Below are 26,376 nucleotides of genomic sequence, written 5' to 3'. Positions count from 1 at the left end.
ATGCAGGGATTTATTTGAGCAATATTTTGAATCATAGACTTTTAGAAGTCGTTAATTACAAACTCCCGAGAAATAAACACGACCAATCAGCATTCACAATTCTATTCTTTGTGGTATATTATGTGTCAATTGCAAACAAATATGCTACAGCTACACGCAAAGCACAATCACATAAACATGTCTGATAACTACTAAATCTCAGGAATTTTAAAATATCAGTTTTGTGCCTTTACTCTTTAGTAAATGTGTTGTATACGATTTTCCTTAAAATTATACACTACAGCAGCTAAAACAATAATTTTGCTACACATTACACAAACAATTAAATCAATGGTGAGTCCATCAAAATGTGCTTATCTTACGTTATTGATTTTGTGTATATAATTTTTAATATTTTGTCATTTACTTTCCGTAACATCCACTCCCTTGGACAACTTGCAAGGTTAACTCAAACTGAAATCCTTGATGTTTTTGCACGGTTCAATGACTGTTGGCGGTACCAGAGGTCAGAAAAAAATGAACATTTATTTTTTTGTTTTTAGTTGGGTTGAACAAATATTGAAAATTTACACCAATATTTAAAGATCTAAAGAAACAAATTTGTTTGTTGTAGAATATTAAAATAACACAATCCTTTTCACTTTCTTTTGAATTTTAATCAGTAAAAATGGAGGAGAGCAAGTGCAGAGCGAAAAGGGAACACTGGTTGGCTGGTGATAAATTTCGCTAGTCAACTGGTAGACCAAGACCATATATGACTAAGTTCTGAGTTGAGTGTAGAGTTAGAGTAGACTGTGGAATGTAGATCAGTGGAAGGACGATAGTGAAGAATATGAACCTTTGAACTTTTAATGTATTGAATAGTTTAAGAGATGAACACAAAATATTGTGTCATATTTTATCGTGATCCACTGATCCGTATCTTAATCTTTCTATTACTATATACCGCACTCTTCTCTTCCAGATTTTTAGGATAGGTGGTAAATTATTCTCAATTTAAACAGGCCTATGTGCAGAAAGGTAATTTTACTATTAAATTTACACTTTTTGAGAAATGAAACTACACCTCAAAGTACTCCATAGAAATGAGCAATGTTTATCTACATTTGGACCCATCATTGCGGGTTCGTATTTTTTTCTGATGTTAATGAATAGTTTCCTGTATTTTCCACAAATAGAAATTAATAATTTGTTACAAGCAGGTTTCTGGTAGCAAATTGTTTTTTTCCAATAGAATCTTGTTGGTTAAATCATTATAACACAGTATTGGCCTGAACAATTGATTGATTTTGAATCTCTTATGTTTTAGGAACAGAAAATCCTAGCACCGAGTGAGGAAGATGGTAAGCTAGACATTGACATTCATAATGAGGATACGTTTGGATCAGGAGCAGTAGGTATGATACAGAATGATTTTTGTTGATTCCTGAACATGGGTCTTATTTTGCCATGCTTTTCTTGCAGAGGAAGATTGGGAATGTGATCACAATCAACTAGTTCAGTTGGATTTTCCAAAACTGGACATTAAAGCACAAAGTGCAGGCAACATTCTTAGATTCTGCTATTCCAAGCCTTCAATTACAAATACTTGAACCTGCAATGAATTTCATATTTGTAGAGAAACCTGTTCCCAATGGTCATGGAAAGGATATGGATGCCTTCACATTTGGTCCCTTGCTTTCACCATCCCAGCTTAATGATGAGGATATTGAATTATCAAATCAACAACTTGCTGCAGCAGTTGAAGAACTTGTCCTCAACAGTGATCTGGACCAGGATTCAATTGATCCAGCTATTGTCAGTTTAAGAAAACAGTCTCTGCCTTCCCCTAGTGCTATCCCAGGAACTTCACAGTAAATTCATTTTATCTGCAAAAGTTAATCACTTTTTGCAATTTTACTAAAACATTAAATTATGTTGCAGGCATATGGCTTTTCCGGGTTTACCTCAAAGATTTTCTAACCCCAATGTAACAGCATTGTTTGGAAATCCTCCAACTCTGTTTGATTCGGACAAAATGGTGAGTATATGTGTTTAGACAAAAAGGTTGTGATCTGTTTTGGTAATCGTAGGTTGATGGACTTTTTTGTACTTGGATAATTTTGTAAATTCCCATGTTCAATTCACTTCTGTTAAACGTGTTTTTGTTATTAAAATGCTGGTCTACTTTATGTGCAGTTTTTTTTGGCCTTATTTTATTTTTCTTGTAGCACCACATTTGGAATGAAACTTTTCAGCAAAATTCACAACAGGCTTTCCAGCAACAGCAACACCTTCAAAAGTTGTTTCCACAAGCACACAATTCTAATGATCAAATGAAATTTTCACAGGTGCATTTTAATCACATTTTCTAAAATCTGGTTTGTTTTGTCAAGTAAATCTAATTTAAATTCAATTTGCAGGTCAATTCACCTGATCATTCTCGAGCTAATGTGTCAACACCAATAATTTTGAAAGCAGAAGATTTGGAAAGAGAAATGCAAGCATCACCACCAAGGTGTGAATTTTACAGTTTGCTTTTTACAGCTGTGCTAAATGCTTAAAATAAGGAAAAACGGAGTTTTTGTAGCACTGTGCATAGTTTGTTAACTCACATAATATATAACAGCTTTTAAAGAAACAAACTATTGTTGGATGTAATCAGACTTGTTTTAATTCTTGCTTAAACGGAATTTGTTTATTAAGAACCAAACATAAAAGTACTAGACCAGTGGTTCCCAACCGGGGAGGAGAGTTCAGGGTAGGAATTTAATAAACACAGTAAAATTAATTTTACATTGAAAATGTTACAGAATATTTTTGTTTTTACATTATTATGCCCATTCTGATTTGGATCCGGTTCACATTTGGAACCGGTTGTAAAGGATTCTGAAATGGACATCCCTAATTATGAGGTCTATTTCAAATTGCTATAATTTTTCATGTTATATTTGTTTTTCATCTTATGGGGAGGAATGAATAGTTTGAAAATGGGCAAAGGGAGGAATGTAACAAAAAAGGTTGGGAACCACTGTACTAGACTAAGCTTTACACAAAAGTCAATTTTGTAACAGACGGAGGGCAGTTAAAAAATTGGTCAAGAAATGTCTCCTTACAAATGATTTTTTATTTTTTCACAGAGTTCCATCACCACTTTTTGGTGTAAGTATACCAAAAAGGGAGAATGGGGATTTTGAGGATATGCAAGATCGTTCTTTGCCAGCCAGATCAATATCACCAGTATTTGGAAGCCCCAAGCCAAACTACATGCCAATTGGAACTCCTCCCAAACATATGATTATGGATATGATGCACCAACTTGAACAGGTGAGATTTTTATAAATCGTCCAAACTTACTCTACAACTTGATTTTTAACATAATGACTTTTAATTGTATGGTCATAAATCCTAGTAAATTGATTTTGAAAATCTGTTTTTAGCCTGGAAATAACTGTTTCCTCACTTGTGATTTATTGTATGGTTGTCAAATCTTTGTTGTTTTGTTACTTTTAATTGTTTTGGCCCCACTCACAACAAATAATTTTAGTGTGTCAGTCAATAAATTTGTTCAAAAAAATTGTTTATTACATGTGTTTGTAACAGATAACATTTTAATGCGATAGTTAGGAACATTTACAGTAGCATATACAGTATTTTCAAGATATTTTGTGTAATTTCATATTTTCGTCATTGTATTCCTATTTTAGGTACGAAGCTTTGCTTGTTTAAATATGCTACAAACATCAATACATGATTAATGAAACATAAATAAAACTTTCAAACGCAACTGCGACAATCTTTTAGAAATCCAAAGACCCAACATCACCAGGTTCAAGTCCTCATCTTTTTGGAGGCTCCGGGCAACTTCAGCGGCCTCCACCTCCTCCAGGCATTCCTCCGCATCAATTACCCTTCTTTTTGCAAGCTCCGCCTCCCACAGGTGCACGACTTCCTGGGCACATGCCACTTGGTGTGCCTCCCGGTGCTATTCGCATGATGCCCCCAAGAGCTGGAATGCCTTTTCTGTCACCGGTAAGTTGACTTTTGAACTTTGTTTTGATGAAGCATCTGATGTATTTTCCTTTTTTTCTTCAAGGACATTATGCATCGCTTGGGGCTAAGACCTCAACACCCTGCAGTACATAGTCCTATTGGCTCGCCAAGACACTTTCCATCACCACCAGCCCACATATTAGGACACGGACCTACAGGTCCACCTGTAAGGATGCCACCAGCAGGGCTAATTCGCCCTGGAATGCATCGACCAATTGTTGGATTTGGCCACAACAGACCCAGGTGCAAGAAATTGTTCTGCTATTTGTTCGTCATTTTCTGCTTTTTATTGAATGATGGCCAAGTTCATATTTAAAGAGTAGATGTGTATGTAATATGTTTGTTGCAACAGGATGCCAGGAATGGATCATCCTATGCGACTCGGTCCAGGTCACTTGCATCCTGAGCACAGCAAATATGTAAGATTAAGGGAACAGAGGCGAGGTAGAATGGACAGAAGAGGTTACAACAATCAACAGAGGTAGGTATAGGCTGCAGCATTTGTATGCATTTTGTGCTATTTTTTCATCATTGATTTTCTTCGTGGATAATGCACCAAAGTGCAGACCATAAAATATTGTTCAGGAAGACAACCTTTAAAAACATGTTTTCTAGTTGTTTTGTTTGTTTCATAGAATGCGTCCTAGAGAAGGCATGATTGGTGTGCCGGGTGATCCCTATGCTAACATCATGTCACAGAAAGAAAAAGATTGGGTGATAAAGATACAGATGATGGCGCTACAGAGCGATCGACCAGAAATTGATGACTACTATTACCAGGTATAGTATATATGCCTCACAATTCACTTACATTATTACTGCAAATTATAATTATTCTTGTAATTTTAGAACTATATCGAGCATCGCCTACAAGATGGAAAGCTGAACTTGGATGATTCAGGCAAAGTCACCAAGCGACTTATAACTCCTACAAAACCTAATCTTGACAACAGAAAATATGTACCAGGTTCGGTATTTGCTGTTGCTACTAGGGATGGGCCGAGCCGAGCCAGAACCCGAGTACTCGGTACCGAGCATCGCTGTTTTTAAGGCTCGGTGCTCGGCCGAGCAGTTGCACAAGCATACGTAACTAGCGTTCTAAAGGGTGTCTATTAACAAAAACGAAAGATTTTTCAAATGTACTAGATGGTGGAAAACACGAACTTTGTGGACATGTACAGCTTAATAAAACACCGCCCCGGTGACGTAAGAGACCTTGTAGAGCTAAAACGTAGAAAGGGGATTTTTTTGTGACGTCACAATGCACCGAGCGTGCTCGGCCGAGCACCGAGCATTAAAGTGAGATGCTCGGTGCTCGACCAAACAGAACATTTGCAGTTTTGGCACATCCCTAGTTGCTACCATGGCAAATTGCCAATGCATAAGAATTTACCTTTAGCATTTAGTTTATTCAAGGTTTTTCTGCATAAAATAGTTTAAAAGATATATATTCAATTCAATGATATGAAAAAATACAGACATAAACACCAACACCAGTTGTCTGGCTTTTTAGTCTGATGGTTATTTAACACAGTTGTGTAATGACATACTTTATACTTTTGCAGTGCAATTTACAAACTCACTCGGAAAACTGACTGCTTCTAGTGTTTACAATCCTCGACAAATCATTGACATTGCACCAAGCCAGGAAGAGGAGACTGCAGTAAGATGGCTCTTTGTTATGTTGTGATTATCATGTTTATATTTATGCTTTGCTTATTTTCAGAATCAGGAAACACCCGAGAGCAGGCAGACCTTAAGTAAACGTTTGGTAATTTACAAAACAATAGAAAAGGTTAGTCTGCACCGGCTAATAATATATTTTTTGAAAATATTTCCTTTGAAACCGTGAATTGTTTGCTTGACACATCATGATTTTTAGGCATATGTATTGGTGATATCTTTGGAGGAAATTGGTTTTCAGTTGCTTGCATTTAATGAAATGGATGATGCTGAAAGGTATACTGAAATGTAATTTACTTAAGCTTCAAATCATTGTTTGAAGTTAGCATATATACCCGTTACATAATGTATGATCATGAAGGTTGGTAGTAGATCAGAATCCACTTTTGTACTTACCTTGTTTCCTTGGAACAGTTACATGAAAACTTCTGCTTTGTCTACCAGCTATTAGGGCCAGCCAAAACTCGGTACTGGAGCGTCTGGCCGAGCATTTGCACAAACTGACTCAAGCATTAAATTTTCATATTTATGCCTTGCTAACATATTAAACTAGTGTTCATAAGGGTTTCCAAGTAAATTAGATGGTGGAAAACGCAAACTTATGGGGCCTTGGAAAGCTACGAAAATAGAGTTGAATTGGGAATATTTGTGACGTCACAATGCATCACGCGTGCTCGGCTGAACACCGAGCATTAACGTGAGATGCTCGGTGATCAAACAAAACATTTGCATTTTTGGCCCAACCGTACCAGCTATGGTCACAAACAAGCGATATTTTATGAAATGTTTGAGGCTTCAAATGGTAAATACTGAACAAGCGTTTCATCCACCAGGTAGCATATTTAATAGGGATGGGCCGAGCCGAGCCAGAACCCGAGTACTCGGTACCGAGCATCGCTGTTTTTAATGCTCGGTGCTCGGCCGAGCAGTTGCACAAACTGACCCGAGCGTTAAATTTGCATATTTATGCCCTGCTAGCATACGTAACTAGCGTTCTAAAGGGTGTCTATTAACAAAAACGAAAGATTTTTCAAATGTACTAGATGGTGGAAAACAATAAAACAATTTAATAAAACACCGCCCCGGTGACGTAAGAGACCTTGTAGAGCTAAAACGTAGAAAGGGGATTTTTTTGTGACGTCACAATGCACCGAGCGTGCTCGGCCGAGCACCGAGCATTAAAGTGAGATGCTCGGTGCTCGACCAAACAGAACATTTGCAGTTTTGGCACATCCCTAATATTTAACAAATTTGTCGTTCAACTGGTGTAATGCTAAACAAAATACTAGTTTCAAATACTGTTACCAACACCACTGTTCATAAATTGTGGTCTTATATACATGTATATGTAGTTGAAATGCCCACTTTTAAAACATGAAGAATGTTTAACACTTTATATCGATTTTCCAATTTACAGAGAATTATTGGAACTTGAAATTAAGTCCAAAACTGAAACACTGGAGGAAGTCTTAGGTTTCAATGAAAACAGTCGTTTTAGAGTCCATGATGACCCAGTCTTCCAAGTTGTGAAAATCAGGAAAGGGAAAAAACTTATCACCCGAGCTATGAATTTTCTCAAGCAAGTATGTACCATTTTTAACTGAAAGGCATCTAACTTTTGTATTTATTACTTCTTTTGGCACTTAACTTTTTTCATTTTCAGTAGGTGTAACAGTACTATTTTGTTAGAAAATGTTAGCTGTTAGTAAGGATCTTGTTTTGTTTGTTAATGCATGTTTCTCCATGTAAAGCTCTTCTAAATCATCAAAAACCAACAGATTACATTATTTATTTCAGGATCATGCAATTCTCGTGGTACAGTCTGTTTTTTCACATCTTGCCATATTGATTAAACGAGATTCAAGAGATGGGGTAAAATGTAAACTATAAACCCTTTATTGACCCACAAAAACCATATTTTAATTTTCAGGTGTTACATGAAATGTATGCCCCCATAAGCAGAATCTTGTCATCATTGGACTTTAATCAGATTGTATCTCTATGTTCTATGCTTTCAACTTTTACTTTGACTGCAGCTGTCAGGGATCAGGTCTGTTATGTGATGTTCACCCTTTAGCTACCAACTAAAACATTTTAATTTTAAAATTTAATTTTCCAGTAAAATTTAGCAAAAAAGTTAAAATAAAGTTGTTAAAAGCTTAAATTTTGTAAACAAAGTTTTCTTCATAAAGTTCACTGAACCAGAAATGTGAAATTTACACAAAGCTTTGTCAAAAGAGTTTTCAATATTTTGTTGCAGTTTGGCGTGTCATTAATATGCAAACTTCTGTACTGTGGTAAACAGCAACAAGGGTTTGATGTATCAGAAAAGAATGAGCAGTGGTAAGTTTTCTGATGAAAGTCATTGACAATGTTGTTGTTGATTAAAAAGTCAGAACACAGTGCAAGCAAACTCGGACATTGCAAACATTCTACTGGTATAACAAATAAATAGTTACAATGTATTGGTCTTGTCAACCTAAACCTGCGTTTTGCGTCATGGGACATCTGCTTTTTGACATCAGACGAAAAGCTTAGTATGATTTCATAAAACAGCTATTTTTTACCCCCAGGCTAAAATTCGTCAACGGGGTATCGGAGGTTATGCTGTCGGTGACCAACCCCAAGGGAACACGACAAGTTCGCCCCAATATACCCTCACCCCTGTTGGAAGATTTTCCTATCGACGTTTTTGAGATCCTGGCAACCGACTCTTCGCCAACCACACCAAGCGACAAACTCAGAACGTCCTTTGACCAGTTAATCGCCAATAAAGACAACACCGGGCTGGAAGGCGTTACTCAGCTGGAAGCGGAGCTTAACAGGAGGCCATGAAGTGCTTTTAGTAACTTAAGCCAAATTACCTTAAGATAATTCGTAGGTGCACTGCTGAAACTAACGCGTTTTTGTTTGCCTTTATTCGCTATCCAAATCCAATTCAAGAACAGCAGGGTAATACACAAAGGGTTTATACCGACTGAAAATGACAACTGATTCCCTGCATAACGAGATTTGTTTACCTTGAATCTTTTGCGTCCACATCAAATTCGAAAACATGAAATGTCAAGTTATATCTGTTTCACGTTGGGTCGCATTGGCCTTGACCCACTTTGTACATATTTGCTTTGTCTTGGTTATCCGTAAGACATTTGTGCACCCCACTTTGACTATCACTTTCACGTTGTTAGAAGCGTTTAGTTTTTTACGTAATGTGATATTTATGTTATTACCCGATTTAGGAAGAATGTTGTCAACTCGTGTTGATTTTGATGAGTTTCATTGTTTTTGTGAACCTTGCGGTAATTGCAAGCCCTGCCGGTTAAATTCTTTCGTGTTTCAACTTGTAGATAAAACTATGTCCACTCCTTATGCGAAGTTATTTGCCTTTTTTGATGTTTGTACATGAAAACGAGTTTTGACGCGGGTTTTCGCCGGAAAGTCTTCACCGATTTACCGCGGAAGTGAAATAAGTTATGCTTCCTGGATGCCCGCGTCAGTAACTCGTTTTTTGAGCACCAAATTTGTTGACTAACCTGTGCGTTGATAGCACTTTGTTTCAGCCAAAAATTTTGCTACAGTAATAAAAGGTTAATTGATGATGATTTGGTGCTGGATTGAATTGATTACATTCAGAAACAAACCAGCAAAAGTTGCTTGAAATGCTCAGAGAAGACATGGTGTGAACAATCCTCCGGTACTACATAGGTGTTGATCAAAAATGCTTATAAAGCTTCACAAATATTGTATGTCTTGCCGTTTGAAAGAAAACTCGTTGCTGCACAAATTGCTCAATCGTCATTAAAATCTAAATGTTTTTAAACGCAGTTGTGTATCACTAAACGTGGGTTTTCAATTGATACATTTAAATTGGTTCGGGGTTGATTTTCTGAGTAAACTTACTTCATTTTGGACTTCTGGTCAAGTTTGCACATCAGACAAAGTCGTGAAACATTTAAGATACATTTTTTGTACATTGGTCTGGATTTGTAAAAACTATTTTTAAGAAATGTTTTGCACACCAAATTAAAAGATAAATCTAAAGTAATTTTGGCCAGTTTTAACAGGTTCCGCAAAGAAAAAACTTTTTATCTACATTGTTACCGTAAGTAAAAATAATAGCACATGTCAGCAATCTCATCCGTTTGACAGTATAATTTTCCTAATGTAACTCACAGCTTGTGCCGTCGAGACCAGAAAATGTCGTTTGTGTTTTATTAAACAAAACACGGCGTTCGCATTTCAAACACGGAAAGAAACACACCTTGCTGATTTAGCATTTCAAAGGTAGGTGCAAAATTCTTTCACTAAAATACATAAATAGAAGCATACATGCCATCCATGCAACCTGCGACACACTAACGATGTTGAAAACGTGCTAGGATTGTGTGGGTGCAAACATACGTGGTGGGGACTTTACAGAACTATATGTAAAACGTAATCACAAAACCTAAACGTTGCCTTTTGTTTGGCCTAAATCATAAGTAAAAATAGCAGCGCTAAGGTACATTGCTTCACATTAATAAAAAAAATACTTATTGGGCAGAATCAAGTTTTTGGTACACTAAACTTCGTTTCATTATAGATTTCTACATTGATATGCCATTCATACGTAAACAAGTGACAAATGTATTTCTATACCAGTGCTCTTCAACCTTTTTTGGTCTGGCGAACCCTTAAAGTTGTTGTGATAAACTTATGCGCCATGTTTCCTTAAAATCAAAACTTTTGACGTAAACATTTTTGATCAAAAACTTTTGCCGTTAATTAATGTGAATCTGCACTGTGCGCAAAGCGTCTTTTGAAGTAGATATTCCTCGACTGCACTGAAAGTGTTAGACATCAACATTTTAAAAAAAGAAAAGGTTCATTTATATATCAATTAAAACCTACACCCTATTATCCTGATGGTCAAAGATTAATGGTTCATTAAAAGTTTGTGATGCACCCTTGTATACCCTTTCGTACTGGTGCACCCCATGCATATTTTGGTGCACCGTGCACACCGGTTGAAGAGCACTGTTCTATACTCAGGAACATTTGGGACCATCACATTGAGCAACTGCTATCATCATGTTATCATGGTGAAAAGGGTAAAGCTACTACGGTGTTTTTTCACTTTGTTAACGAGGGCCGAGTATAATGTACATGTTTGGGGAAAAATGAATTGTTATATATTTCTTCAGCACGTAAACACATAACGCGTTTTTCTGTAGTGCAAAAAAAAACAACAAAAATGGACAAAAAAAAAACAAACAAATATGTGAATAAAACTTTGGCAAGGCATCCGAACGGTAAATAGAACGAGAAAGCGTAAAAATACAAATACCAGCCCTGCATCGCCACGCTTTAGTTCAGTATATGATTTTGGAACACTGTTGGCCAGAAGGGAAGATGATTTGCACATGCACCCCATTAGACATCCGCAGGATCAACCCCTTGGCGGGATCATCGAAAGCAGTTGACTCGTTGACATAGGATTTGCTACAGAACGTTATTTTTTCTAGCCCTTGTTCCTGATGATATTTAGTACAGCATTGACCAGCTCACTGAAGTAATGTACTGATGTAGGCGGCACGTCGTTGAGCGCTTGATCGATTGCCTGGCGACTAAACAATTATATTGTATGTGTTGTGATCAAAATCATTGAGACGCTATTGAGCTTTTTCATATTCCTTGAATTGTTATTTAAATATTTACCATCAGTGTTGTAGGTCACATTATTTCACCTACTTTCCAAAATGACTTGCTTTTATATTATTGTCAAAAAAACACGTCTTCGTCATATGTTACACACAGTTGGGTACAAATTTGGGTCTCACTTTAAAATAGGCCTATTATCCCCAAAACTTACTCCAATTTGCCAAACCAGGATGGAGAATCATGGAAGTGAAAACTGATTGGATGAAACGAGGCAGTTGCATCACTGTTCGCGAACACGAATTCAACTTGGAAACTGATAAGAAACACATATTCGACTTGTAAAAATAGGTTTTCACCTCATGTTAACTGCTAACGGCGTAACATAGCAACAAAGTTGGTTCATTGTGTTTGTATTCACATTTTCGTTTGAGTCACCACAATTAGGACTAGGGATGGGCCGAGCCGAGCCAGAACCCGAGTACTCGGTACCGAGCATCGCTGTTTTTGATGCTCGGTGCTCGACCGAACAGCACATTTACAGTTTTGACACATCCCTAATAATTACCAATGCTTTTGCGCCACCCATCGGTACATACTAAAGTTGTCCGATGTGAGTTCTTATGTATATAGCTCCACCCATACAGTGAGGTCAAACATATTTAGTTCAGGGCAGAATTAACACGCTGACCCACCTGCAGAAGTTCGGTTGGTCGCCGTCAAAATCAGCCACGATTGAATTTTCGTTGAACATTAAACCGACGTTGCCATACATTGACTGCACCTGATCTATTTGCTTCAGCAAGCGTTTTGCTTTCACCGCATGGATTGACACAAAGTTAATTGCCTGTAAAGTGAAGTTATGTTAAGTCCTTTTTATATGGTGTTTTTTGTTTGTATGTGTAACTGGACAAAAATAAAATATGTAAGTAATAATGAATTTTAAGGCAGCCAAATCCTTTTCTGGTGAAAACCACCAAAATACGCTGTGCTTTTTCAACAATAAAAAATGTGTTGCGAGTTTAAGTACTTTAATTGATACTTACTCTGGTAACATCAGTTTTATTAGGGCCTTTATCCAGTAGCACAGTGGGAGTGACGATGCGCATCATCAGCGATATCACAAACCTGTAGTTTGTTTTCTGTCTGCGTGACAATCTTGCACCTGTTTATGTAAAACATATCCCCGTTATTTGATATTATTGCGCAATGTATACATTGTCAAAATCAGACGATACTTTTTTTCAAAGCAAACCACGATTGGGGCGGTTAAAATGTTTTCCTCAGTAGTAAGTCGGGAGTCACGACAAGCTCTTTGTCCACATCGGCGTGATGGGGTATTTTACTGGGCCACGCAGAAACAATAGATTCAAAGTACAAAATGCAGATTTCAATAACTACTATCACTTTTACTCTTATGTGCCAAAACATTACCATGCAACATACTAACAGCGTCAAGACGATTGAATAAACACATCGTCATTTTATTAAAGCAAAAAAGTACGCAAAATATTGCCAGAAATTACAGTGGTATTTCGTTCAAGAAAGTATTCGTTTTATGAAAGGTGATTGCCATAAAACTGACACTAGATTTGGCTTCGAGAACCACAAGCCACAGCCTTTTATTCCATAAACAACTATAAGATAAAGCAAAAAAACTATTTTCCCTGATTTTTTTACAATTGGGTTATTCAGTTGGTGGATAAAACGAGTAACGTGGTATCATTTTGACGTGTTATGTATCGGGGTCGGAAAAATTGGGAGGGATGAGCTACTTATTCACCTGCTAGGTTCTCCAATATTTCGTATTTTTCAACCTTATTCGGGTCACTCGTTGAGTGAGAAGCTCGAACGAGGAGACTGTTTCGGAGAAATGAAAACTCGGCCTTGTGTTGGTATTTCCCCGTAAGTTTCCACTGCGAAATTCTAAAACAATATTGTGTTATCTCAACACATTTTCTTTGATAGTGAGGACCATTATAACAATTGACAGACTAACATAAACGTAAGTGAATATTTCTACAACCCCCTTTCAAAACATTGCATGCATGCACAACTAAGAGCTAACGTATTCTCCTTGACTGGGACAGCATATTTCTAAAACCAGTTAACAATTCCAAAAGAATGTCAAACACGTGAGTTTCGGGCAATACTAGGAATTATTAAGTTAGTTGCGTCAGTTAAGTTGCAGTTCATGATCAGACTTGAATTAGATATAGCAGAAAGCTACCCGGCGTATCATCTTAAAGTTCCGTTGTATCACAGGTTCAGAACCACAGCTTCGAAGGAAAGCGGACAAGAAATAAATCTACTGTTTCCCCAGATTTATAAGAAAAAAACTCCATCCCCGAGCTTAACGCATTTCACGACTGTGCCAGAACCCTGCCTTAAAACCCGCAGAAGTATTGTTTGTCACAATTATGGGCTAATGTTTGTGCGTGTTGGTACATAAAAATGTTATGTTGTTCGGAATTGATCGGTTAAACGACGTTGAGAAAGAAATCTAAAGCAATAGACGGCAAGCCAGTTGGATTACTAAATCCGATTAACGTTCTTTTATCATAAACTGTCAATGAAGTTCTTTTTAGTGTAGGACAAAACTAAGACGACGACTTTCTGGAACTGTACAAACTCTGTTAATGAAGATACATGTGACTTCTTACTTTTGATGAAGTTTTATATCTTCTTTAGCTGTTTTGTTTCTTTCCCCCAAGGTCGACTCCCTTCGAACCCGCTCATCAATTGAATCCCACAGACGATCCAACTTCTCTTTTAAATCCTTTTTCCTTTTCTCAATATCAGCTTTTTCTTGTTTAGCGGTTTTGATTTCTGTTCAATGGACAGTACAGAGTTGGGTTAGATGAGTGATAAGAGTAACTCCACTCACAGGGAGTTTGTGCTTGGGAAAGTTGGATAAAAGTCTTTAAGGTAAATAATAACCCGTGACACAGAAAATACATTTGGCACGAAACAGGAATTGCTAAGCAGATTACTAAACTGGCTAAACTTTTAAACAACAAACAGGAACACCATTGCTGAAATTGTAACAATAAAATTCGAAGTGTATTCATTTACTTTGTGATGCACCAACCAACAAAATATAAAAGAACCGAAAGTGAAGTTTGTATAGACATTTTAAAAAGTGCCATGTCTTAGTAGAGGGCATGTGAAACACATCAACGGGGTTAGAGGTAGTGATGTACCGAATCGGCTAAATTTCGATTCGGCCGAAACCGAATATTCGGTGGTTTTGCCGAATAAATTCGACCGAATCAACCGAATCATTTATGACGTCACGCGTTTGACACGAAAAAATGTTTATCTACCAAGCAACTAGTGCAGGAAAGTTGTGTTTCGTTCTCATTTCAGTTCTATGGGGTTTAAAATTGCCTCATGCATGATTGGCAACCTGCCAATGAATTAATATTTTTTATTACAGTGGGAAAAACGATAATGTGTTGAAAAAGATCAACATTGACGCGATTTTCGTTATGTTTGTGCTTAATTATGTTTGTGCAAAATTGCGTGGTACCTTAATAATCAGAAAAGACACGTTTAACGCTTTAAATTTGTGTTCGTAAAAGATTCGGTTTCGGCCGAATCGCAACAAATTATTCGGCCGAAACCGAATCTTTGCAAAAATGACCGATTCGGCCGAATAAATTCGGTAAACCGAATATTCGGTACATCTCTAGTTAGAGGTTACAGTGTATGGCTTCAGTTTCATAAAAGTCTAATCCACTATGCAAGAGCATGAAACAAACATCAGACAGTAAAATCAAAAGCAGTAAGCCATCAACTCACTTTGCATGAGATCGTTTATCTCTTTTTCCTGTTTCTGAAAACATGCGATTTGGTCTGCTGTAGGGAGTTCCCCTCTCTCATGGTGGATTTGCAATTCTTGTTCCGCAATTGAATTGGCTGAAAAAAGTAAAACAAATTGCAATTTTTCAAACCATCATAAACTGCATGATAGTACAAAAAACAAGTGCTAGTTTTTATGCTTGTGAAAGGAAAATAAAAGTCTTAACGTTACGTAAAAAAACACCGTTAAAAAAAGTTCATCTCTTGCCAGGCAATTGTGCAGTAGTATAAGCGTGGAAAGGGTTTAATTTTTTTTTTTTTGCTGAAAGCGAAACTATCCAAAGTAATAGTCAAATACTTATTTGTTGTAATATATACATTTTCAGCACAGAATGATGCTTATCTGGCAAAGGATAATCCGGATGTCAGGTAGATAAATAGGCAATAATCAAATAAGTACTAGAATTTGCATAAGTCTTTTCACATTGTAGTGGGTTACCTGCTTCCAAATCTTCAACAGCTGTCCTCATTAAATCTTCAATTTTGCCATATTGGTTTATCTGGTTGACAATGGGTTCAAGATGGTTGGTGTATGTCTCTTCTTTTATATTGGCAAGTGCCTTGTTTAATTTTCCCTTGTCACGCTTCCACTCAGCCTGGGATAATACAACAAAAATTTACGACAACTTTAATAGCAGTTGTCTAAGCTGTAAAGTCATATAAAGAAAAATTAAAGTACACAGTATGTTAAGAAACTAGAAAACCCTTGACAACAACCAAGTAGCTATAAACAGTTTCAGAAGCTAAAATAGTAAAGGGTTTCAAAGCAACAGTACAAATTTCATATTCTAAAATTCAACTAAACATGTGCCAAAAAAAGGGCAGTACGATTTTTTTTACTTTGTTTACATAGTATGTAGAAACTAGTTTTAATGGTGTTTAAAGTTTTTTTAAATGTTTTAGGAAGGCATAGTCATTTTTTGAACTTTATTTTATTCTGTCTTACTTTGGCAAGTTGTTTACACCTCGATGCAAGACTCTCCACCTCAGTCCTTAAAGCTTCACTTTCTTCTTCTGATCCGAATCGAATGCTTCTCATAACTTCAGTGTTGTTAGCCTGAATCTGTTGCTCCATTAATTCCACATCTTTTGAAAGACTAAACAAAACAAAAAAGAAAATCTGTTTAGATAAGTTCTTTAAATCACATGATTATGTTTCACAAATAAGGGAAAAAGGGCATTTCAAAATTTTTGCACAGCTCAGAACACCAATTAGAAATAAACTTCAGGCTAAAATTATCCCAGCAGTACTACATCTTTTATCACTGACATAAAACAGCATAACTTTTCTATTTCTATAAAAGAAGTTTTGTTGGCTTTTTAAGCTAGTGGTGCTCACAAACAGAAGTACGCGTTAGAAAACTTAAAGAAGCTTTTTTCTATGTGATGTTGAAATTGGTAGCAAAATGAAAAAATCAATTGAAATGCAAAATATTGCACCAAAGGAGTACTTGACTGGGATTTCTTGACAAAGCTTATCTCACTCGAGAGGGATACTAATGCATGGGCTTAATTCCCAATAACTCAGAAAAAATATTTTTTTAATTCCAGTCAATAGATATAACAGGCCTTTGTTGGCAACAATTTGAACTTAAACACAAACCTCTCCATTTTCTGTTGCATCGAGTTCAGAAATTGGGTGTAAATGGGAATGCTTCGAGCATGAACAAAAACAGCCGTTGCCAACTCGTCCAGTGTCTCTGGTTTCTTGTGAGGCACTAAGCTTTGATGTCGCTTGTCTCTCTAATGAACAAAATTTTGCTGTTTACTCACCAATGGACTGTTCTCGTGGGATACTAAGTGGTAACTAAATTTGTTCCAAAATAACCATTAAATTGTTGATTTTTGCAAAGGCTTCAATACCAAGACAAAACTGACATACAGAAAGTTGCATCTGAAAAAACAACCTTTGAAAACCAGAACAAAACATTACACTTTTAAGTTCCTTAAGAATTTTAACAGGTCTGTTGCAAGTTGTCTGCAAAAAAAGATGCAAATGTATTGGATCAGTGATTGCACATTATGAGTGGACATAGAAGTTTCTAAATTTATCAATGACCACCGAGAAATTTAAACCAATATACCTTGATGTAGGAACCCAAGCGTATGTCAGTGTAGTTTTGCAAAAAATCTTGTATTCCAATACTGTCCGGCTGCAAAAAAGTAACCACAATGTTACAATGGCCATACGTCATAAACTAACCCTATTTGTGGGTGACTTACTAAGTCCTTTTGTAGTTCCGTCATAGATGTGAGCATGAACAATGCATCTTGTGTGGAGGATATTTCTTGCGAAGAGGATTCACTGTAGACAATTTTGCAAAACATAATTATTCACAACTTTGACAAACTTCTTTTCAATGTTTTGATTCAACTGATTTTGCGTTTAGGCAAAAATCAACCTACAAAATAAACTTGTATCACATGTTTATAGATGAAGACCAATTATAAACATGCTTTATTACATTAAAAATATAAACCAAACAAAATTTTAAATCCAAAAATCCTAACCTTTCTCTAGGCTTGGTGGTTGGTTCAAGCTCTTCACTCGTGCCACACTCCTCCACCGAAGCCACATTATCAGAAATATCAAGACACAGCTTCTTACTTATGTCAGAATCAAGATCCTCATCTTGGTTGTCTTTATTTAACTCAGATATGGACCTTTTTTCCACTTTTGATGTTGAACCATAAACGGGACTGTTCTCAAACAGTTCACATTTTTTGTCTTCACAAGTTTCAAGTGGTGAAAATTTAAACATGTTTTCCTCATTCTTGGACTCCAAGATCGAATGTGAAGAACACTCTTGCTCTTCATCATAGCACTCCTCAGTCAGAATTTCTTCAGATGCAACCAAGTCATTCATGTCATCTTCAGCAACCATGCTAGACGACAGCATTCTATCAGTGTACTTCTCTGGTGATTGTAGTGACACAAGTTCATGTTCCTTTGGGGAGTGGTAAAACGGTGGACTGGAACTAGCAGAAGCTGAAAGGTTAAAACTTTCATTGTCATTGTTTTGGTTAAAATGACTTGTATCTAAAGTCCTGCCGAAATTCTGAGACGACTGTATTATGTTGCGCTTATACAATCCCATTGAATTTCTTGCCTTGGACAGCTTCCTGAAATGCGTTGACACTTCCTGGTCTGCACCATTACCTGAGGAGCCCATTGTGTCTGTGTCGCTTTTCTCATTATTGTCCACAGTAGCATCTCTACTTTTTTGGCTGCTTACATATAGTGTATCAGTTGCGATTACCCTGTTTTCTGGTGATAACTCTACAATGCTTGATTCACCCTCTTTTGGATCAAGTGCCAGAAACTTGGCTATTTCATTGCCTGCATTTGGATGAGTGTCTGGAAATGTGGACTGTGTCATGGTAAATTCCATAGAATCATTTGTAGCAGCAGCATTTTCACTAAATGCATTTGATGACAGAAGTGGTGGGTTATCATCTGGATCCAAAGAATCACCTGCAATGTTTGTGCCTGACTTCGTGATTACACAAGTAAACTCCATGTCATTTTTGTCAGTACATACTGAGGTACGGGATTGGGTCAAACCACTTTTAAGCACAGCAGTGTGAGAATCAGATATTTTTTCTGAACATGTATCAGAAGGTGTTGTCACATGTTGCTGTATTACTGATGTGATTTTACAGGTAATCTCCATATTTTCACAATTGTAATCACCAGTTTCATTTTCTATGCTCTGTTTTAACCCACTTCTCAGTGATCGATTTAATCCTTTTGCTTCCTGTAACCATGAAGGTCCTGCAAATGAGTGATCATTATTTGCCAGTAGACTAGATGTTGAGGGAATTTGTCTTGTCAAATCCACAGTTTCATCAAGAAAAACTGTGTTGTTTAGTTCCTGGTCTTCATTACTGCTTTGCAACATGAATGTTGACAAAACTGAATTGTTGACAGGTGTTTGAGCACCAGTATGCCTTGCTGTCAGTGGAGGAAGTGATTTGTTTGGCATACTATCTGTCAAACCAATGCTCGAGTGCAAGGTGCTGTATCCTTCACTTTCACAAACTTTCAAAGGACTGGACTGTGATAAAAGTGGCATTGTAGCAGCTCTGTTGTTTGAGCCTCCTTGAGTAGTTGTGTGCAAAAATGCAGGTAGTGGGGCATTATCGAAGGTCTCTGTAATGCCATCATCATCATCTTCATTCATGTAATTCAATGGAAAGCCAGGCTCTTCCTCATTAATTTCTTCTTTTACCATATATGTTGGCACTACAGGTGGTTGTTGTAAGGATATCATAGAGTCGCCATTAAAAGGAACTTCCTTTCCAGATGCAGAATTTATGTCACTTGAATCTGAAATCATGGATTGTGGATGGCTCAATGCAGTAGAAGTCACCATAGTCAAATCCGTGTTTGATCCAGTTGTTTCATTTAGCTGCAACAAAAAAGCTTAAGATATTGAGGAACAACTTATTTAGTTTTGATAATGTTCAGGAGTCATCAGGACATGTTGTGTAACAATCAACAAGCAAGTTTTATTACTAAAACTTAGTGCTAAAATGGCATACTGCATTTGAGCTTGACGCTGGACATGTTTGCTGCACTAATGGTGCCAGAAGAAGTGATGACAGACTGCTTGCATCTGGTTCTCCAGACGGTTTCTTGGTGGGAACAGCGCAACTTAGCTTTGATGCATCACTAATGTTGGTTGTATCTTGTAAACAATGAAATCATGTCAGTAACAGTATAATGTATAATGTATATTATATATGTTATAAGGTTGTTGTTGTTTTTCCTTACCAACATGGGAGGTTGGATCAGGCCACTTCTCAGCTATATCAGCAACCCTAGAAATTTCCCTAAAATGAACAAGAAATAACTATTACAAAAGGAACATAACATCAAAAATACAGATAAAAAACAAATGTATCGAAATTGTAAAAACATTTCTACAATATAGTAATTTTTTTATCCCTAATTTATCATTGCAGGCAGTGAGTTAATGCTTGATAGATAATTTAAACCTTTTGAAGTTAAAAACAACATTTTTACATGACATTTAAACATTGGTTGTCAGGTAATAACTTACTTGACTTGGTAGGTGTTGGCAAAGCTCACTCTACGCTTTAAACCTTTTCGGTCTTCTTCAGTCTGTAAAAAATTAAACACAAATAAATACTGCACCATTTATAAGGATTTGAAATTAATACTCAATAAAAAAGTTGTAGTTGTTATGTTGCTGCCGAAAATGTTGTAGCACATGTTTACCTCAAAGTCCAGGTGGGTGGTATAAGTAAGGTTTTTTACTGATTTAGGAAAAATCTTTTTTGAGAAAACATGGGAACATTTTATGATGTAATTGTGTCTCAAAATTCATCTTTAGTAGGTTTTGTAATGAGAATGTGTAAAGTTCAAAAGATTTTATTGCAGCCCTGTCAGGTGGTTGTTTGATTTCCTTTTTATTTTGGGGGACTAAATCATTTATATATATTTAAACTTAGGTCAGCACAATGGCTCTAATTTAAGTGGTGCATGCATCTTGTGCAACAAAAATATACATTTTAGAACAGTAAAATTGTTCAGGCAAACTGGAACCAAACAGGATTGAGAGGGTCTGGAGAAATCGGGTTTCTAGTATAAGCACCACACTTCCTGTCACAGAGTTGGGTTTAATTTAAGAAAAGAGGTTTAATTTAAGCTCACCATGCTTATGTCAACAGCATTAGAGTCAACATCAGCTAGAGATTTCCGACTTTTTAATATCTGTGAAAACAAAGGCTTAAGATGCAGCAATCAGAACAAGAACTATTACAGACAAACATTATAACAAAAACATGGTCTTGGTCAAGTGAATGCTGTAATTTATGAAAGAATGCTGTACCGATGATCTTCGTTTCTTTTTATGCCTTGATTCCATAGTCTAATGGGCCCTCCAACAAGTAAGCCACTTAGCTGCATCCAATAAAGTATTTTGTAGTTGTTGTGCAACAGAACAAAATCACACATAAGAAAATAGTTTTTTGATAAAAATTACAAAATGCAACTTAAATTCAAGGAAACAAACAAAACAGTAACTTTACAGTAAAACTGTGTGGATTATTTTATCACCATCAATGCATAGCAGACACAAGTATTTATATTTACACGCATTTTATTACTTTGATCCAAAACCAAATTATATTCCGTCGCAATTTGTTCGCTACCCGAACCCGACGTTAATTCAAAAAATGCTCGAAATTTTGTAAAACTAGAGAGTTCGTTTTCACAACTTTTTATCTCCAACTCAATCCAATTGGATTTATGCTAAACCTGCTAATCCTGGCGGCTGGAGCCAAGCCAAATCCTGAACTAAAACTTGATTGTTGACAACCACAAGAGGAACAAGAAAACAAATAAACTTGAAATGCGAAACAGCATCTTACAAGTTACAACCACTAATTTGTTCGAATGTTTCAAATTTTATTTTAATCTCAAACTGCAACTCTGTGGTAACGTGTCATACTGTTAAATAGTTCCTAAAAATAGTTTCAAGACCTCGAAAAACATTCAAATTAATACTTTTGTACTAATCGTTGTGACTTTTTTTGCACAACTTATTTTGAGAAAAAACTCCCGCTTTATACGCTCATGTTTAACGTCCGAATTATTTCTACCAACTGGGGAAAAACCTAAAAATTATTTTTTGATCTCACCAATTCTTCTATTTAATGTGTGAATACTGGTTACGTTGGGGACCAAAAACTTAAGACAATAGATTTCGTAACTAAATTGCTTTTTTAACTTCATCAAGCTGATGCTGATTGTGATTTTAAGGGAAATAAAATTTTAAATACGTTGCACTGGCAGTAAGTTTTCATGTCAGTTACATGTATATGTCGCTAATGCTTAAGGGTAAAAGTTATCCAAAGTTTTATCAAAAAACTCGTTGCAAACTGATTGGAATGCATAAGTTTTGCTCCTCGGACTGTAAAAGTCAGAAGTTACAAATCGAGATTGGCAATCAGCGTGAAAACATAGGCCGATCAACTTTAAACTGAGTTTGTGTATAATTTTCCGTAGTTGCCTCAACTGAAATAAAAAAAAACATACCAAAGCAGGAGGGTTTAATCATTAACCCCATTTTACGAGGTCTGATGGGGGTTAAATCTGAGAAAAAGATACTGTTGGTACTTCTAATTCGTTTGTCCCGAAGGAATGTTAGATTACACAGACGCAGACAAACAGCAGTGTCAGCAGAGCATCGGCTATCGTTAAACAGCTCCCAAGTGTGATGATAGTCTTGGCTAGCTACTTGTTTAGCCTACACCCAGTTAGATAGCCTTTTCATGCCGTGATCATTGCAATGGTTGCTGTATGGGTAAAAGAAGTTATTTAGCCTACATCACTGCTAATTAAGCTAAACATGGTATTGTTTCTTTGCATTAGTTCGCTTGAACAAGAATTCAGAGTAGCCTAGGCCTAATCGATAGAGTTGGGCAAAGTATCTGCAGTGTCACCTGTCAACACGTTCCGCCGTGCACTTAGTACTTGTTCAAAGTGTTTTCCAAAACCAAAGTGTGTTACTAAACCATGCAGCAAAGTTCAATGCTGCGAATATCTTTAACATTTTTAAAATTGCAAACGCCTTAATTACGGTTTGGCTCGAGGCGGTAGTTTTGTGGTATAGGCTACTAAAGCAAAAAAATCGCTTTTGCGGTACAAACCTCAATTCATGCAAAAATGTCCACCGAAATAGATAATGTGTTGCATCCTACACTGGAAAAGTAACAAATCCTACTTAGCACAAGGTTTACTTTAAGCTTATGTAGGCTAGGTAGCCTACTGGCAGGGCTAAATAGTTTTTTTTTATAACTTTAGCGCACTTAGGATGAAGCCTGACTGTCAGATAGACGTTTGTACTGCAAATATTTTGAAATGTTTTACACAATCGTTTGAACAAAGATTTACAGACAGTGTGTAACATTGCACGGGGCAGACACTATATACTGCACAGTGAATTTTAATGTGTGTGTTTTTCATAGTTTCTTTTAGTCTGACAAATTTGCACTCTGAAAACGGAATGGGTGCCGTTACTTCCGTCCCGTTTCAAGACGACATGCACGTGGTAATAGTAGGAGGAGGCTACGGCGGAGCATATCTTACCACCCTACTCAGGAATAAGAACTTCTGTAAAGTAACCGTAATTGATCCCAAAGATTCCATGATTCACTGTGTCGCTGCTTTACGAGCTTGTGTCCAGAAAGGTAAAATCGACACATGAGATGTTGCGACCTATTTTGCTTTTTATAGACATCTAATGTTTTAGCAATATCAGCTAGTAATTGAATCCTGTTTAATTAACACGCTAAACATAAGGTTGCACGTGAGTTTTATTTTGTTGTCTAACCTGAATTAAAGTAGAACGCCACTGCATTTGTATGATTACAATTATGTTATTATGAAACTATGACAGAATTAAGCCAATGTATTAATATAAACACACGAAGTACAGGGATTTTAACGGTAAAGCGAAATGCACAGTGGAGCTTCCTACTCCAAAATTGTTCACTTTATATTTACTGAAGACGAGTCAGCAATATTTAAAGAGAGAACGACATTTATTCAAAAGAAGATCTGGTCAGTTTACACCCGACTTGGCATTGTTAATGGGGCCAAGCTAACAGTTCTAAAATATGCGTGCATAGCAATTACGGGCTTGTCCACCAACATGGCGCTACCAATAAAGTTTACAATTACGAAATCGCGTGTTAAAGACGTTGATCTAAAAACAGAGATTACCCAAAAGACCATTTACCCAGAGTAGATCAGTTTGGACAAATGCAATTGATGGATGTTAACTGGATGTTTGTGTGACCGAATTCTTGTCACAAATTCAAATGTTCTATTGACAGACAAACCGTGTTATGTGACGTACAACCATGTCTACAATCGTAAAATCCGTGTTACGAATGTTTGACTTGAACATTTGACTTGAATTTTTGACTTGAACATTTTGCCAACCGCTATTTCTTAAGACTTCATTGCGATTTCATTGCAGGATATGCTAAAAAGGTGTTCGTCCCTTTGAAAGAAATCGCAGGCGATTCATTTGTTCGGGGAAAAGCTGCGAAAATTGATCACGAAAATAAAACGGTCATACTTGAAAGTGGCGTGAAGGTTGGTAAATATACAACGTAGCTTTTATAACAGCGTGAGTGCATGGTTATGTTTTTCATATCAGTTGTGTAAACAAACGTTACGATATTGTATCCCTGTTGTTGATCATCCGTTTCCTAATGTGCAGATTACCTACACTCATTTGGTCATAGCTACGGGTACAGTTTCGCCATTTCCCGGAAAAATTGTTTCAACTCATCCGAACGTATCTATTGAGGAAGGTATAAAAGTGTACGACGACTTTGTTGACGAGGTAATTCATTTTGACAAAAAAACTAAAACTGTAAATGTTTTTGAAAGTTTATTAAACTAATCAGTCATTTTTGTTTTCAAAAAATGCCACAAAAAGAAAAAAAATGGCTCCACCATCCTTGGACATATTTCACATTATCGCAAAATTGAATAACTTTAATTAATGGAATCGTTGCTGATGATAGTTGAGTAAGCCTGCTTTACGTCCTGGTTGATTAGATTGTTTAGTAATTAAATTGGCCAAAATACAGTAGGCTATGATCATCATCATGATCATCATCATATTTGTTGATTGTTTACAGCGGTAGAAATACATTTTACGGTCTTTTCTGGTTTTGCAGATTGCAAAGTCGAATCATGTAGTCTGCGTCGGCGGAGGACCAGTTGGCGTGGAATTAGCTGGCGAAATAAAAACCGAATTTCCTACACACGAGGTAAACGGTTCAAAACAACCTCTACCTCAAGTTTTGTGAACGAGACTGATGGCTACTTTTTCTTTGTAGGTTACGCTAATTCAGTCAAAGAACTACTTGGGATCAGAAAAGCTGAAAACGGATGTAAAGGAAGCAATAGTAACTGGGCTTGAAGAACTAGGAGTTAAGATTATGTTTGGTTAGTAGTAACAACCAAAATATCACTACAAATCAAAAGCTCTCGGTTATATGCCTATACTTGCAGGTGAACACGTACAAAACATGAACGAGCTCAGTTTGAACAAGTCGATGCAGGGTCAAGTTGTAAAGACAGAGAGTGGAAAAGGCATCGTTGCCGATTTGGTAATATCATGCGTAGGAAACCGTACCAACACCGATTTTTGCAAGGACGTATTTGGTAAGCTAATGCATTTCCAACGTAGCATTTTTTAACATCAAAAACTCTGTAATAACTTTCACTGCAGGTTCATCGTTAACGGATTCCGGCCAACTCCAAGTCGATGAATTTTTTCAAGTCAAAGGTCAAGAAGGCGTGTATGCAATCGGTGACGTCACAAACATCGTGGAAGAAAAATTGTGTTACGTCGCAAAATACCACGCCGAATACTTGACTGAAAACTGGATTGCCGATGCGTCAGACTCTAAAAGAAAACCTTATGTTCCAGGTAGGCTTTTAAGTTTATTATTTCCACTTGGGTACACATCGCTGGTAAAACTAAAAACGACATAAATTTGAAAACGACCAGGATTTTTATCAAATGGCTTCTGACTCAAGGGTGTTTACAAAGCTATGACATTTTTGGCCTGCTTATAATTATTTTCTTGTTCCAATATGGCGGGGCTAATACGACTAATTTTCAGTAGAAATGTAAACAAGTAAGAATGACCACATTTCACGTCTTCTTTATAAGGCAACGCTTGTAAAGCTGAAGATGTTATCCAACATTTTCTACTATAAGTAAGTGTAGCCTAATTTAAACGTGTTTACAAACCTTTCACTGGCGTGTACTAAGGATATTTTTCATACAGGTGATTTTATGATGTTGGTTCCGTTGGGTCGTAATGGCGGAACGGGGCAAGTAAAAGGATTTACTCTTGGAAACGTGATGGTGAAATATCTGAAAAGCAAAGATCTTTTTTCGTCCAAGGTCTGGGGAGATGTGGGTTTAAAACCACCAAAGACTTAAACAGCGCATAGTTGACTACATTTTACGTTGATGTATCATCCTGCTACGCCACTGAGATTTTAATATGTATCAAACTTTCCCCCTTTTTTTAATGTTTTTGGTTGAAGTTATAGAGAAGCAACGTAGCTTTAAGTCATCGTGTTGTTTCACGACG

General features: G+C 36.7%; 3 protein-coding genes across 7 annotated transcripts; 2 read left to right on the top strand and 1 right to left on the bottom strand.

Annotated features, from left to right (window-relative positions):
• The first annotated feature begins 951 nt into the window (after positions 1-951).
• On the top strand, positions 952-9,317 carry LOC145215385 (protein PAT1 homolog 1-like). 5 transcript variants are annotated; one of them, XM_080084089.1, is made up of 21 exons: positions 952-1,124; positions 1,310-1,397; positions 1,465-1,536; positions 1,619-1,853; positions 1,924-2,020; positions 2,211-2,330; positions 2,403-2,497; positions 3,120-3,306; positions 3,784-4,011; positions 4,076-4,275; positions 4,385-4,513; positions 4,668-4,812; positions 4,882-4,999; positions 5,598-5,695; positions 5,759-5,827; positions 5,915-5,991; positions 7,133-7,298; positions 7,513-7,587; positions 7,646-7,765; positions 7,976-8,058; positions 8,289-9,317. In XM_080084089.1, exons 1-21 carry the CDS (start codon positions 1,086-1,088, stop codon positions 8,548-8,550), a joined length of 2,703 nt encoding a protein of 900 aa, XP_079940215.1. In that variant the 5' UTR covers positions 952-1,085; the 3' UTR covers positions 8,551-9,317. The 5 variants fall into 5 exon arrangements, with proteins under 5 accessions (XP_079940215.1, XP_079940207.1, XP_079940237.1 ...); XM_080084081.1 differs by having other exon boundaries at positions 1,465-1,542; XM_080084097.1 differs by having other exon boundaries at positions 956-1,020; positions 1,465-1,542.
• A 593-nt stretch (positions 9,318-9,910) lies between these two features.
• Positions 9,911-21,261, bottom strand: LOC145234601 (uncharacterized). Its single transcript, XM_080099314.1, has 18 exons — positions 21,075-21,261; positions 20,897-20,956; positions 20,283-20,344; positions 19,994-20,052; positions 19,762-19,907; positions 17,728-19,628; positions 17,440-17,521; positions 17,301-17,369; positions 16,820-16,959; positions 16,163-16,313; positions 15,656-15,812; positions 15,157-15,273; positions 14,016-14,181; positions 13,136-13,278; positions 12,399-12,517; positions 12,048-12,199; positions 11,567-11,668; positions 9,911-11,321 (listed from the first exon to the last, which is right to left on the bottom strand). The coding sequence occupies exons 1-18, from the start codon at positions 21,108-21,110 to the stop codon at positions 11,216-11,218; spliced, it is 3,768 nt and encodes a 1,255-aa protein (XP_079955440.1). The 5' UTR covers positions 21,111-21,261; the 3' UTR covers positions 9,911-11,215.
• A 1,984-nt stretch (positions 21,262-23,245) lies between these two features.
• On the top strand, positions 23,246-26,237 carry LOC145203857 (ferroptosis suppressor protein 1-like). Its single transcript, XM_080076233.1, has 8 exons — positions 23,246-23,436; positions 24,231-24,349; positions 24,477-24,602; positions 24,943-25,035; positions 25,105-25,213; positions 25,280-25,432; positions 25,500-25,700; positions 26,065-26,237. Exons 1-8 carry the CDS (start codon positions 23,253-23,255, stop codon positions 26,220-26,222), a joined length of 1,143 nt encoding a protein of 380 aa, XP_079932359.1. The 5' UTR covers positions 23,246-23,252; the 3' UTR covers positions 26,223-26,237.
• Positions 26,238-26,376: the final 139 nt, after the last annotated feature.

The sequence above is a fragment of the Phallusia mammillata genome, chromosome 1 (genome assembly GCF_965637545.1).
Source record: "Phallusia mammillata chromosome 1, kaPhaMamm4.hap1.1, whole genome shotgun sequence".
Lineage (NCBI taxonomy): Eukaryota > Metazoa > Chordata > Ascidiacea > Phlebobranchia > Ascidiidae > Phallusia > Phallusia mammillata.
The sequence above is the reverse complement of the archived record's forward strand: the minus strand, read 5'-3'. Positions and strand labels throughout refer to the sequence as shown.